The 13,359-nt window shown below is 47.5% G+C and overlaps 1 protein-coding gene across 1 annotated transcript in view; it reads right to left on the reverse strand.

Annotated features, from left to right (window-relative positions):
- The window catches only part of DNAH7 (dynein axonemal heavy chain 7), a gene marked incomplete at its 5' end in the record, with an annotated part of 175,496 nt that overhangs the window by 99,910 nt on the left and 62,227 nt on the right, over window positions 1-13,359 (reverse strand). The window contains 6 exons of the mRNA XM_080671125.1: window positions 1,081-1,179; window positions 3,717-3,929; window positions 5,300-5,427; window positions 5,549-5,651; window positions 9,602-9,770; window positions 13,049-13,158. Coding sequence (XP_080527251.1) covers window positions 1,081-1,179; window positions 3,717-3,929; window positions 5,300-5,427; window positions 5,549-5,651; window positions 9,602-9,770; window positions 13,049-13,158 — 822 coding nt within the window. The remainder of the gene's footprint in view (window positions 1-1,080; window positions 1,180-3,716; window positions 3,930-5,299; window positions 5,428-5,548; window positions 5,652-9,601; window positions 9,771-13,048; window positions 13,159-13,359) is intronic.

Consider the following 13,359-nt stretch of genomic DNA (forward strand, 5'->3'; position numbering starts at 1 on the left):
TGCAGCGGAAGGCGGTCTCTCACCACGAGGGGTTGTCCTGCTTGGCAATGCCGATGGCGCTGTGCTTGGGCCAGTGCTCAGTGCTCGCCGGATGAATACACAGCCCCGTGAGAGTACCCTAGCGAGGAACGTCCCCGCTTTATGACAGCGAGGCCCACTTTTGCTCCTGGAAAGTCCGGGCAGTGTGCTAGGACCAAAGCCACAGAGGGAAAGCTCCAGGAAGAGAACGTGCCTCCTCGCTGTCGCTCTGTTCTAGAAGGTATTGGCACTGCCGGCTCCAAGGCTGAGGGAAGCCCCCTTCAGATGAGGCACAGGACTTGGGGCCACTCACAACGCCGGCCCTCGCTGCCGGGCAGTGCCCTTCCCTCCCCACTCGTGACAGCCAGACGACCTCAGTCCTCGCTCGCGGGGAGCTAACGGCCTGCACCTCCAGGCGACACGTCGTGCAACAGCTATTTCTCAGATGCCCAGGCCCCTCCCTGGTCTCCTCTACCTGAGCTGGGGAAAGGAGAGCATGGAATCGAGTTATAGTACGGAAACTGCAACCATCGTTCCACTCCTTCTCAATTATCCATAATCTAATCTTTAAAATAGAACAGGGTTAACATGCTTCGCTCTCATCTTAAATCACCCTGAAAAAACAATTTCACCAAAGCTATGGCACTCTTTCAAATAAATTAAGCTTATTTATGTATTTAGTACCTCAATCACTAGTTTAGCAACAATTACCAAGCCCCTAATCTGTGCAAGGGGGTCCGAGCTGTGCTAGACCGATGACGTCCCTTCACAGACCCTACATTCTGGTGTAATTTATAAGCAGGCACATTTTGTAACTTGTGTGTGCTATTGCATTGTGTGGTTTTAATAGAAGTACTATTTTAAAACCCCAAGTTGTTCAAAGTCATCTGAAGCTACAAAGTTAGCCAAACACCCTTCACACACACATGGAATGATCTATATTTCTCTGGCCAGACCACTGCTTTCTGAAGAGGAAGTTTCCCTAGGGAGTGGCCCACTCGGCCATTTGGTAAGTGCATGGCTGTGGGAGTTTTGCTACATTAGGATAATAAATGTTCTTACCTCAAAGAGCGGTAAATCATGGGACAAAAATTTTGGCAGATTCACATCAATAATAGATCTAAGCAGCAAAATTTCTTCATTTTCATGTGGATATTTCAGCTGAAAGAAAGATACACTCATGATGATGCCAGAATTTGTTGACTTGTGCCCCTACATTTTCACACAGGTACACAAGCACAGGGGCCCCAGGGGCAATTTAAACCCATGCATGCACAATTATGAATCATTTTCATTCAGCTGCATAGTTAACTTTAGAAACTGACCTTTATTCTTGTTGAATTCTCTACGTGTTAGTCACGAACACCTAGGGTGAACTAACTCCCTCTTCACGGATGCTCTAAGTTAAAAGCTATGGGCATGAATTCAACACAGTGTGGGACTAGCCACTGGTTCCCACTGGTGAGAGCTTGCTTGTCCTATGCCTTCAAGACCAGCGACGGGTTGGTTAAGTGGAAACAGTCCTTAAAAGTGGGCAATCATTCTTAAAAGATGCATTTACATTTGAAACATATAAACATTCAGTTATTTGCCCATAGTTTGAAGCCAAAGCCTTCTCTCTGAGTGTAGAGTTCGGCACCAATTTTCTTCAAAAAAAAAAAAAAAACATCAATGATGCATCATCTGCTCCACCCAGAGTGGTGGTGTCGGGTTTTGTTTTCTTAAAGGGGACCAAGCTCTTTGGGTATTTGTGAAACAATCTAAGTGTAGCATCCTTATCAGTTTTTAAGGTTGTTGTTTTTTTTTTTTTTTTTTTTTTTTTTTTTCCAGTCTTACATACTTGACTTTCCATGCCTAATTCAAATTCATTTTTTTGGTGTTTTGTTTTTTTTTAGCCTTTCATCTTACTGAATCTTTCTTGAACAATGAACTTCGTTTTCATAAAAACAAAACTCTTCACGTTGGTATATCGTCCATTTCCTTGACATTTAATTAAATGACATAATAACAGGACCATACCAACTGGCTTCAGCATGTTTGGGGAAATGAACACAGCTCATCTGATTAAAAAAAAAAAAGTGTGTGCGTGTGTTTGGGGCGGGGCAGGGAGCAGCACACTGGCTGAGAGCTGAGGACAGGCATGTGTTAGTGTGTGCCAGACAGAAGCGAGATGGCTGGTTCATGTGCCAAGTCACCTACGTAGCGGGTGTTTCAGAAAACTTACATTAAATTCCCAAACGCCTGTGGTAAAGCCACAGTTTACTGGTTGGACTCAGAACCTATTGCTCATGCCCATTAGGTTCACATAATTCACAAAAGTCCGAACTCAGAATTATTTCTTCCAACGTCAATACTTCGCTCCACATCTCACTCCAAAGGTTCTCCTATCATCTTGCATTTAATTTTCCGGGACCCTCTGCCTGTTCTTCAGAGCCTTTCTGCCTAATAAATTCCAAGTCCCTCCTTAACGGACTGGAGCCTTACAGGCCAGTGATGCCTGGCAGTCAAGTTCAGTGCCTCTGAGTCTCCAGGGCGCCCAGTGCCAAAGCCAGGCCCGCTCATGGGAACTCTGTCTTTGGAGCCATCTGACCACACACAGATGCTGAAGCGGCAGACGTTGATTTTGTTATTTGAGAGGCTATTATTTTAAAGCAAATGTGTACATCGTTTCTTGATGTAACAGAAACAAACTTCAAAATATTCAAGGCAAAACAGCCATGATTCTAAATGAGCTTTGGACAGGGAAGGATGGGATTCATTTGCTGTGTAGCTTTAATAGCTCAGTCCCATAGTCAGGATGTCAGCGATGACATACACGAGGACATGCATTATCTCTCCCATTATCTGACCACAATGCAATCATGACATGCCAGGTTAATACAAATTGTGGCTTCTAGTTGCATTTGTTTATTGAAAAAACAAAAACCAAAACCATGACATATTAGACTCATGCAAAATAGGATATCACCACTATATATCAGGGTTCTCGGTAACATTATTATAGAAGATAAAAATGCATGCCGTTGTTCTTAATCATGTAGGATATATTTTAAAATCTTTTCCAAATCATGAATGTGAAAATGTTATAAACTCCAAGGTCACAGTTTGCATTTGTCTGTTAACCATAGCCTATCTGGCTTGCTTTCCTAAAGAACTAAGGCACAGTCATATTTCATGGTTCCACAGATGCTGCCAATGAAAAGTTACCCGCGTCCTAAAATACTTGGGTTTTTCATCTGTACTTGTGATTCAGACCATTTTAACATGCAAACATCATATTGCGAATCGATACCTGTTAGTCTATACCAGTTAGTTGCAATGGTGCAATTATATTAAGTGACGATGTCTAGGGAGTTTTGTGTGTATTAATTATATATTACTTCCTTTAAAGCTATCCGTGTTTATGTAGTGTGAAAGCCTTCGAAATATTTCTCAGCAACAAAGAATTAAACTCCTTGGTGGTACCTAGTGTCTACATTTAAAATGATGGAACAGAACTCAGATCACTAAGAATTACAGGTCTCAAGTTTTACAACTCATAAAACTCCCTTTTCCCCTGGGCAAATAATCCATTTTTTAGTACACTAATGGAATGTTTCCCAGTTGGTGAAACCAACCAGTCGCCGGAACTCGGGGAAGACACCTGGTCCTGAGGTCCACAAGGAGGGAGCTTAGGAGTGAAATCGGGGGCCCTCTACCTTCAGGTTCCCCGCGGCCGTGAGCACCGACTTCACGGCCCGCATGCCGTAGTCGTAGTGATGCTGCGACGACAGCTGCTCCGAGCACAGGCGGTAAGTGGCCACGATCTTCACGGACAGGGGCCGCGCCGTGACGAAGCCGCAGGAGTACAGGACGATCTCGGCGATCATGGCGTAGTCGGGCACCATCATGGCCACTGTCCGGAAGAGGGCCTGCGGGAGGGGGGGACGCCGTGCTTGTGAAAAGGCCCCATGAAGAATTTCACAGGGTGTGACCCAGCTCCTCAGCAGCATTGTCACAGTACACTGCCCAAAGCACACAGGTAAAAACACTGTGTAATAAATGCATCATTAACTTTGTATGTAAATATTTTTCCTTGCATTGTTTTAAGAACTTTCAAATTTATTTTTTTTAAATATTTTTTATTGTTGATAGTATTACAGACGTCTCCTTCCCCCTCCCCAGGTCTTCACCACCCTATTGCCCGTGTCCATGGGCTCCGCATGTAAGTATACGAGTTCTCTGGTTTCTCTCTTCCTGTCTCCCCAACTCCGCCCCGAGGTGTGTCTGTCTGTTCCATGCCTCCCTGCTTCGGGTCTTATTTGGTTGGTCAATTCGTTTTGTCAAATTTCTATCCTCCTTAAATCATTAGTGCATTATTAATTAACACGAATGTCAAAGTATCAACTATGTGCTGTTCCTCTGGGGAAGCAGCATGTCATGGGGAAGCGCCTGGGACTCTGCGGGATGTCCCAAGGCCCGGCTTCTCATCGGGATGGCAGGAACGCAGGCTCAAGAGCCAGAAGATGGGTTTGGAGCCGCAATTATTCTCACCATTGCTCTCGATGCACTAGCCATAACCATGCAACCACCAGAAAAGTGAAGATCCTCATCTATGCAATTGGAAAAGTGTATTGCTATTTTTAAAAAAATAAAAAAAAACGGGGCTGGGTATTAATGAGAATTGCGAGTTGCTGTGGGATGTAAATTGTTTCAACCTGTGTGAGAAGGCAGTTTAGCAACATAGGTCTTTGTCCTATGACTCGCCCTAAGGAAATATTTTAAAAGAGAGAAAAGACTTAAATAAAAACTGCCCATTGCAATATTATTTACAATGCCAGAAAACTAAAAGCAACATAAATGTCCAACAGGAAGCTATGTAGTTCAGTTAATTTATAGAATAATGTTTATCAAGACAGGAAAATGCTTGAGCTATCATCGACTCTTGGAAAAAACACCCTGTATACACAATTACCTGATTTCAGCATTTAAAATTAACATTTTGAAAGACATTTAAAATCGGAGGATACAATATAGTAAGCAATAGAATGAGTACCTTTTCATTATTTCCAGTATTTTCTATAATTACCACAAATTTTAAATACAAGTTTTGGAAACTTTCTGGTTTGCACATTTATTTTCTAAAGGTCCTCACAGCTTTAAAAATTATTTTCTAAAAGTTAAATATGACACCTAAAAGCAAACATTTTGCATAAAATCCAAGGATAGCGTGTTCTTTGTTTTTACGTATTGATTGTAAATTACAGGAAGGACATGGGTGACGCAATCGCCCCTTCCGTACCTTCAGATTATCTGGCAGCTCTGAGCGCCCGGCGTACCCAGGGTTCATGGTGATAAAGACAGCGCACGTGGGGTCAAGTTTGAGTTCGGTTCCTTCAAACACCAGTGTGTCAGCCCCTGCGTTAATGCCTGTGGGTGAGCAGGAGTGAAATGACTGAGCGATTCCACAGGTCGGTGTGACTCGTGCCATTCATTACCTCCCGCAGTTCTACCTTTTTTCACCTAACACAGTGACAAGCCAGCCCGTTACCTCTCTGGATGGTAAGGATTTGTTGAGCAACCACAGAAAGCACTTCCAAGTCAATTCTGTTAAACTCATCAAAGCAAGCCCAGGCTCCACAAGATAACAGGCCCTGGGAACACAGGGATGAAATCTCTCAGTTTTATCTGATTAAACATTGCATCGAAATGTTGCATTTCCACCTCCTCTGTTCAAGGGTTTAATATCTATCAAGGAAATTGCTCTTCACCTTTATCTTTAAAGATGGCTTTTCTTATTACCAAATTTGTTATTATGCATGAAAAGGGGTTTGATCAATTGGAAGAATTTCCCAATTGATTTTTTTCACGTTCTGTATATTTTTTAGCATTTGGAGGTACACCTTGAGTTCCAAAGCCCGTCTGGCTTTATTTGCTGGTAGATTTTCTTTGCCTTTTCCACATGGACTCCACGGGATGGGCTGTGCTAACCCTCTAAGTAAGATGACTGCGGCTGCCAGTGAGCCTGTGCTGTGGTCTGAGGACCTTAAAGGCCAACAGCATAGTTTGAGGCCCTCGTCCACCATCCCAGCTCGCAGCTACCTCACACACGTGTGCCATTTGGTCATCGGAGAAACTGGAAAGTCAAGCCAGAGTGGCTCAGTCCAAATTCGGATTCATTTTCAAAAAGTTTTACTTCACATGTTTGTTGAATGCACATTCGACATAGGCTGCATATGTATGTAGGCGTGTTGCACTGAGAACCGGGTGTGTGCCAGGCGGGACGCATGGCACTCTGTGTACATCTTTCTGTGAGGAAGCTAAGGCCGCATCACACAAGGTGTTATGTAATTAGAACTAGTCCGCACAGCCAACGGTGGCTGAACTGGGATGTGTACACAGTTCCTCTGCTGAGCCACACTGGACTAAACATGAACTCTATGCATGTCAAAGAATGTTCATTTTCATTATCTAGAAAATTCTATCCGTGACCCAGTCTCTAGTACATGCTATCGTAGAAGGCTTAGAATCACAAAGAACAGGATGCTTATGAAGCCACATATTCAGTTATACAGATTGTGACAACACCCGTGTCTTTCTTACTTTGTATCCCCATTATCCAGCATAAGTTAATCCTAACACAGTGTCCATACAATCAATAAATTCTTACTGATAAGCAAATTTAATACAATTTAGTGTATGAATCTAAATTAAAGAATTAAGAATATCATTATACAGATTTGAAAATTGAGTAACACATACCAGATGTGCCTTTCAACATTTAGAAATATGCAACTGTCTGGTATGCAAATCTAACAAACAGATTTGCTATATCTTTCTTAAATAATCATTACAACAAGGTTGTATATCATTACAGGAGATGATAACAATAGTAATTGGTCATTCAAATGCTTTCTTGGTATTTTATTCATTACTAGAGGCCCAGTGCACGAAAATTCGTGCATTCGGGGGGGTCCCTCAGCCCGGCCTGCACCCTCTCACAATCCGGGACCCCTCGGGTAGGGTCCCTAGGCCTGGCCTGAGATCAGGGCCTATCGGGGCTTTCCTTCCCCAGGCTGCAGGCAGCTGGTCCCACCCCCACCACTGCCACTGCTTGCCATCTGTGCAGCATTGCCCCCTTTCCCCCTCCCCACCACCGGTGGCCTCCCTCTGCAGGCAACAGGCCTGGGGTGCGATGGCTTGGCTGGCCTGGGCCTCCCTCTGCAGGGCGATCGCTGGCCGGCTGCACACCTGCCACAGAGTCGCTGCCACTGATGGCCTGAGCCGCCCTCTTTCTTTGCTGGGGGGCGGGGCCAGGCCTTCGAGGTGCCGTCTGCCTACCTGATCACCCTTATCACTTGTCTGCCTGCCTGATCACTCCTAACTGCTGGCCTGCCTACCTGATCTCTCCTAACCATTGGCCTGCCTGACCTGATCTCCCTTAACCACTGGCCTGCCTACCTGATCGCCCCTAGCCACTTGCCTGCCTACCTGATCATCCCTAACCACTCTGCCTGCCTACCTGATCACCCCTAACTTCTTGCTGGGGGGGAGGCAGCTCTGTGAGGGACCATCTGCCTACCTGATTTCCCCTAACCGCTGGCCTGCCTACCTGATAGCCCCTAACCACTTGCCTGCCTGCCTGATTGCCCCTAACCACTCTGCTTGCTTACCTGATCGCCCCTAGCCACTTGCCTGCCTGCCTGATCACCTCCAACTGCTTGCTGGGGAGTGGGGCCAGCCAAGTGAGGGGCTGTCTGCCTATCTGATTGCCCCTTACTGCTGGCCTGCCTACCTGATCGCCCCTAGCCACATGTCTGCCTACTTAATCACCCCCAAAATGCTGATCTGCCTACCTGATTGCCCCCAACTGCTTGCTTGGGGGCAGGGCCAGCCCGGCAAGGGGCCGTGTGGTTCTGGTCTCTGGTCGTTCGGTCTTTATGCTTATGTTGACTGGCCTTTTATTATATAGGATAATTTTGACTTAAAAAACTCTTACTCTAATTATTTCAACATCACAAATGTAGAGACTTTTTATACTCCAAGTTTGTTATAAAATGACCAGGCCAGTCCTGGGCGGTTTGGCTCAGTGGATAGAGCACTGGCCTTCGGACTGAAGGGTCCCAGGTTCGATTCCTGCTCAAGGGAATGTATCTGGGTTGCAGGCTCTATCCCTGGCCCTGGTCAGAGTGCGTACCAGAGGCAACCAATTGATGTGTCTCCTTCACATCGATGTTTCTCTCTCTCTCTCTGTCTTTCCCCCTCCCTTCTACTCGCTCTAAAATTCAATGGAAAAATATCCTTGGGTAAGGACTAACAACAATCACCAAAATGACCAGTCCATATTTCAGTCAGGAGCAGTTTACTGTATGGGGTAGAATTGGTATATTCTTTTGTGTTAGTTTCATTTTTTTTTTTTATGTTAACATCTTCGGGAGAAATTCAGAAAAGTAAGTATTACAGATTTTTTAAAAATGTACTTTGAATTTTACAGAAAAAAAATAGAAATAAAACCAACAAATAGATCCCATAATCCCAAATGGAGAATTTTGTGTTCAATTGTACCACCTAACATTTTAAGGGATGATGAGCTGTTCACGGGTTTAGAGACTTTACATCTTAATCCCCCTTTTGCAATCTTACAAACTCAGAAGGGTGGGGTTCTCAATCAGAATCAGAAGAAAAACAACAACGTGGATGTTTAAGTTCAACAAAACACGCACTAGAACGTGCCTGCAGAAGTGAGTTCCTGAACCAGAACCTGCTCAGAACAAGTCTGCAGGCAAAGAAGTCGGAGTCCCACAGCCTCCGCCCGACACAGCAGCTCTCAAGCCCTTCACCTGCTCCCCGGACCCTGCCCCCCCATTCCTGTCAGCAATGCTGAGCCACAGAGCAGGACTGGCGAGGGGGGGGGGGGGGCTCCTTCCCATGGAAGCGTCCGGATAACCCCGCTTCTCTTGAGAATCACTGAGATGGTATTTACTCTTCACTTTAACTACAATGTCTTCTATTTGCATTCAACCATCCTATCTAATGAAAGAGTAATATGCAAATTGAACATCACTCCAACACACACGATGGCTGCCCCCATATGGACACAAGATGGCCGCCACAAGACGGCCAGCAGGGGAGGGCAGTTGGGGGCGATCAAGCCTGCAGGGGAGGGCAGTTAGGGGTGACCAGGCCAGCAGAGGAGGGAAGTTGGGGGCAACCGGGCCTGCAGGGAATGGCAGTTGGGGGAGACCCAGGCCTGCAGGGGAGAGCAGTTGGGGGGGACCAGGCCTGCAGGGGAGGGCAGTTAGGGGTGACCAGGCCTGCAGGGGAGTGGTTAGGGGGTGATCAGGCTGGCAGGCAGAAGCAGTTAGGGGCAATCAGGAAGGCAGGCAGGCAAGCAGTTGGGAGCCAGCAGTCCTGGATTGTGAGAGGGACATCCCTCGAGGGGTCCCAGATTGGAGAGGGTGCAGGCTGGGCTGAGGGACACACCCCCCTCCCCCCACCGAGCACGAATTTTGTGCACCGGGCCTCTAGTGTTTCCTAATGAACCACCTCCCTCTCCGAGCAGTTACACATTGTAAAAGGAAAAACATGAGGTGTCGACTCAAACCTTGAAGAATTTTCCCAAGGCCAGGTAGTCCAGCCCGTCGGAGCAGTTGAACACGACACACTGCTTGGCCACGGCCTTGGCCAGGTCTTTGGTGGTTTCCGTCTTCCCGGTGCCAGCGGGGCCCTCGGGCGCCCCCCCGAGGTGCAGGTGCAGGGCTCCGAACAGGGTTCTGAAATGCAAGCCATAGGCATCTGGGGAGCAAGGTGGAGTTCCGGGTGCAGGCTGCAGAGGGAGGTGTCCGCAGAGAGCCACCCCCACTTCCTCCTCCAGCCGCTCTTCCTGCCCTCTGGCCCTGCTCCCCGTTGCGCGTTGCACTGTCTGTTACTGTATTTCACTTCTGAGTAGCTGCACGCAGGACGCGATCCAAACAGGTTCACGTTTGAGAGTCTGTGCTGACTTCCAGGGGGAACTCTGCTCACCCTGAACCGCCCACCCCCTGCTGCAAGCACATGGAAACGCTGCACAAAGGAAGACAACACGCGGGCGTTTTGGGGCGAATGAAAAGAAAACGGCCAGTGAAGAGGGAATGGAACGCTGGAAAAGCAATCCGGTGCATATTGCTCTGGTATCTGCACATCCCAAGCGTATACACATCCACACAGAAACAGGAAAGGAAGCCCCAGCCTGGCCGGCGTGGCTCAGGGGTTGAACATCAGTCCATGAACCAGGAGGCCATGGTTCTGTTCCCGGTCAGAGCACATGCCCAGGTTGCAGGCTTGATCCCCAGTGTGGGGCGTGCAGGAGGCAGGCGATCAAGGATTCCCTCTCGGCATGGATGTTTCTCTCTCTCTCTCCCCCCCTCTCCCTTCCTCTCCGAAGTCAATAAAAACGTATTTTAAAAAAAGAAGCCCTCAGAACTGAGCAGGGTGAGGGCTGAAGCGACCCGCCTGTGTCAACCAGGGGCCGTGCTGTCTCAACCAGGACTGACGTTACCCCAGCCACCCCCTGAGGACGCAGAGAGAGACCCCACCGCAGAAGAGACGGGGCTCACCCTGCACACGGGCCGATGAAAAGCACGTCATTCATGGCGATGGAGCCCACATCCCCATCGCCCGTGGGAAAGGTAACGGTAAGTGTTCCCCAGACCAGAGAAAACCCCAGAGCCGCCCAGACAGACATGTGAAACTGCTCCATGTGGACACCCCCCACCCTGCCCCGGCAGAGAACATGCGAGAACCAATGGGAATGCAGCCCCTGCTGCAGTGAGCTCCCGGCGAAAACCAGAGAGAGAGAGAGAGAGAGAGAGAGAGAGAGAGAGAGAGAGAGAGAGAGAGAGAAGAGAGAGAGAGAGAGAGAGAGAGAGAGAGAGAGAGAGAGAGAGATATCAGAGTGAAGAGCCAGACCTGCATGGACAAAGGCTGGGAGTGTGGCCTCATCACCCTGCCCGCCTTGGCACCCGGTGGTTTGTTCAGGAAGATTTTATACGAAAAGCAATAGACATCAGGAAATTGTAAGGAAAAAAGAGGCCAATTTAAATACGTGCAGTAAAAATATGATTATGGAACTTTTCAAAACTCAGTGAACAGATTAAATAGCAGAGCAGCCATGAAGAAACAGATTATGCACTTGAAAGCAAACATGGGAAAATCACGCAGACAGATGCGGTGACCTAGGATAAGAAAACAAGACACAGAAGGAGGAGGAGGAGGAAGGAGAAGAGGCAAAATGTAAAAGCCAACGGCCGACACTGTGGACAAGAGGAGGGCGCTTTCTCAAAAAACTAAAGATGAAGCTGTCTTCTGACCCGCAATGCGGCTTCTGAGAATATAGCCGAAGAAATCCGAACACTGACTCGAAAGAACGCGTGGCCAGAGGGAAAGGGGGTGGGGAGACAGCAAGGGCAAAGGGGTAAATGGGACGGAAGGAGACCTGACATGGAATGGTGCACACGCAATGCAACGTACAGATGCCACGTTATCGAACTGCACACTTGAAGCTTGTTAGTAGCCAGTGTCACCCCAGTGCATTCAATAGCGAATAACAAGTGAATAAAGCGGGGGGAGGCCCCGCAGCACATCCTCACGGCAGAGCGGGACACGGGGCCGCAGGGTAAGAGGTGCACTCACGCGGCTGGCAGGACAGGGGCCTTGGTGTCCTCCATCGGATCCAGCTGGCGCTGGAAGGATCCAGAGCTGAGGCTGCAGCATGGACCCCGTGCAGGGCGCCCACCCAGATCACAGAAGACCCCAGGGAGGGGAGGGGGTGTGGGTGTGGCTGGGACGCAGGTAGAGGCAGAAGGGAGGTCCCAGCAGCCTGCAGAGAAGGCATTTCCCACCCGAAGGAGAATCCAGGGACTGGGGAGGGGGCTCCTAAGCACCCACATCAAGATCCCCCAAGAGATCAGCACATCTGGGCGTGTGCCCACACCCAGGGCACTAAGCAGCCAAGAGATAGCTGTCATGCAAGACGCATGTCACTCTAGGCCCCCCTCTCCCTTGCCTTCGCCCCTCCGCCATCAACCCCCAACAGCAGAGGAGCCAAAAGACCAGCGATCACGGGGTGCCCAGGACAGGGATGAAAGTGACGAAAGGTTACCCACATTTACCTTCCCAAGTGCAGGCCCCACGCTTGGGTAAGCCTGGAGCTGGTGCAGAAGGGAAGCTTAAAATTAGATGAAAGATATTAACTTTCATATGAGGCCTAAATGGACTTCAATATCTGACAAAAAGAAAACCACTGTTCATTAATGTCTTTGAGTAACCAGAAAAGTTGGGGAGTCTCGCCCAGCTTTCTTCATCTAGGGCGAAGGGGGGGGGGCAATATTTGGTAGAACGAAGTTTAAAAAGAACAGGGATAAGAAAGAATGAAATGGCTTTCTGCTCACACCCTGAGGCTGGTTTAGTCAATGAACTAGGTAACTTTTTGAAAGAAAAAGAACCAGGTTTAGTTCAGTATTTGAGATAATTTGGAATATGGGCGATGGGAGCTTGAGGTTAAGCAGTTAGAGACCTTTCATTAGGCAGACAGATGACAGAAACCATGTGAATGAGATGGCTGACGGAGCTGTGCAGCAGGCATGCGCGAGGCTAGTCCACGGGAGGGACCTTGGCTGGGGGTCCAGACCTGGGCATCCATCCGCCAGAGTCTGAGAGAGAATGAGAACACCCAGGAAACCAGGAGGAAAATGCCGTGTTTCAGGGGAAGGAAAGAGATGTCTCAAATGATCCAAAAATAAGAGCCAGGAAGTTTCAAGAATTGACAGGCTGTGTGAACAAGGTAAGAAACCACAGCCATACCCGACAATACTTAGAGCTCCAGACTGGAGAGGAAGAAGGCAGCAGAGAAAGAGACATTGAAGATCAAGTTGGGAGTAGAATTAAGGGTCTGGGAAAAGGTAACGCAGGATACGTTTATGGAGTGGAAAATAATTGGGTACTTTATAAGATATGAGTGGTCTAGAGATGAGTGAAAGTTATTCCCAATAGATCCTGACGTTAACGAGTTTACCTGTAACATCTATCAGTGAGCGGAGTGATCACCAGCCGTGGGGAGTTGCCCAGGTATTCATACCCATATCGCAAGCCAGCATTAATCATCTTCGTTTCTAAATTATTGTCCTAGGACAGAGCAGATAAAATAAAGTTAGCTCAAATGTTAGAATTTCAAATAACATGAAATCTCCAGCTCTTTTATAAGCAATAGCCATCTTGTAAACAACATCTTTAAAGTTTATTTAATTCAGTAGAAGAATTCAATGTCTGATTTCCTTGTCAAAGTAACTGAAGTCATTGGCTTCAATTTTTCCTATAGAATATCCT

This window comes from Plecotus auritus (genome assembly GCF_963455305.1).
Source record: "Plecotus auritus genome assembly, chromosome: 5".
NCBI classification, from domain to species: domain Eukaryota; kingdom Metazoa; phylum Chordata; class Mammalia; order Chiroptera; family Vespertilionidae; genus Plecotus; species Plecotus auritus.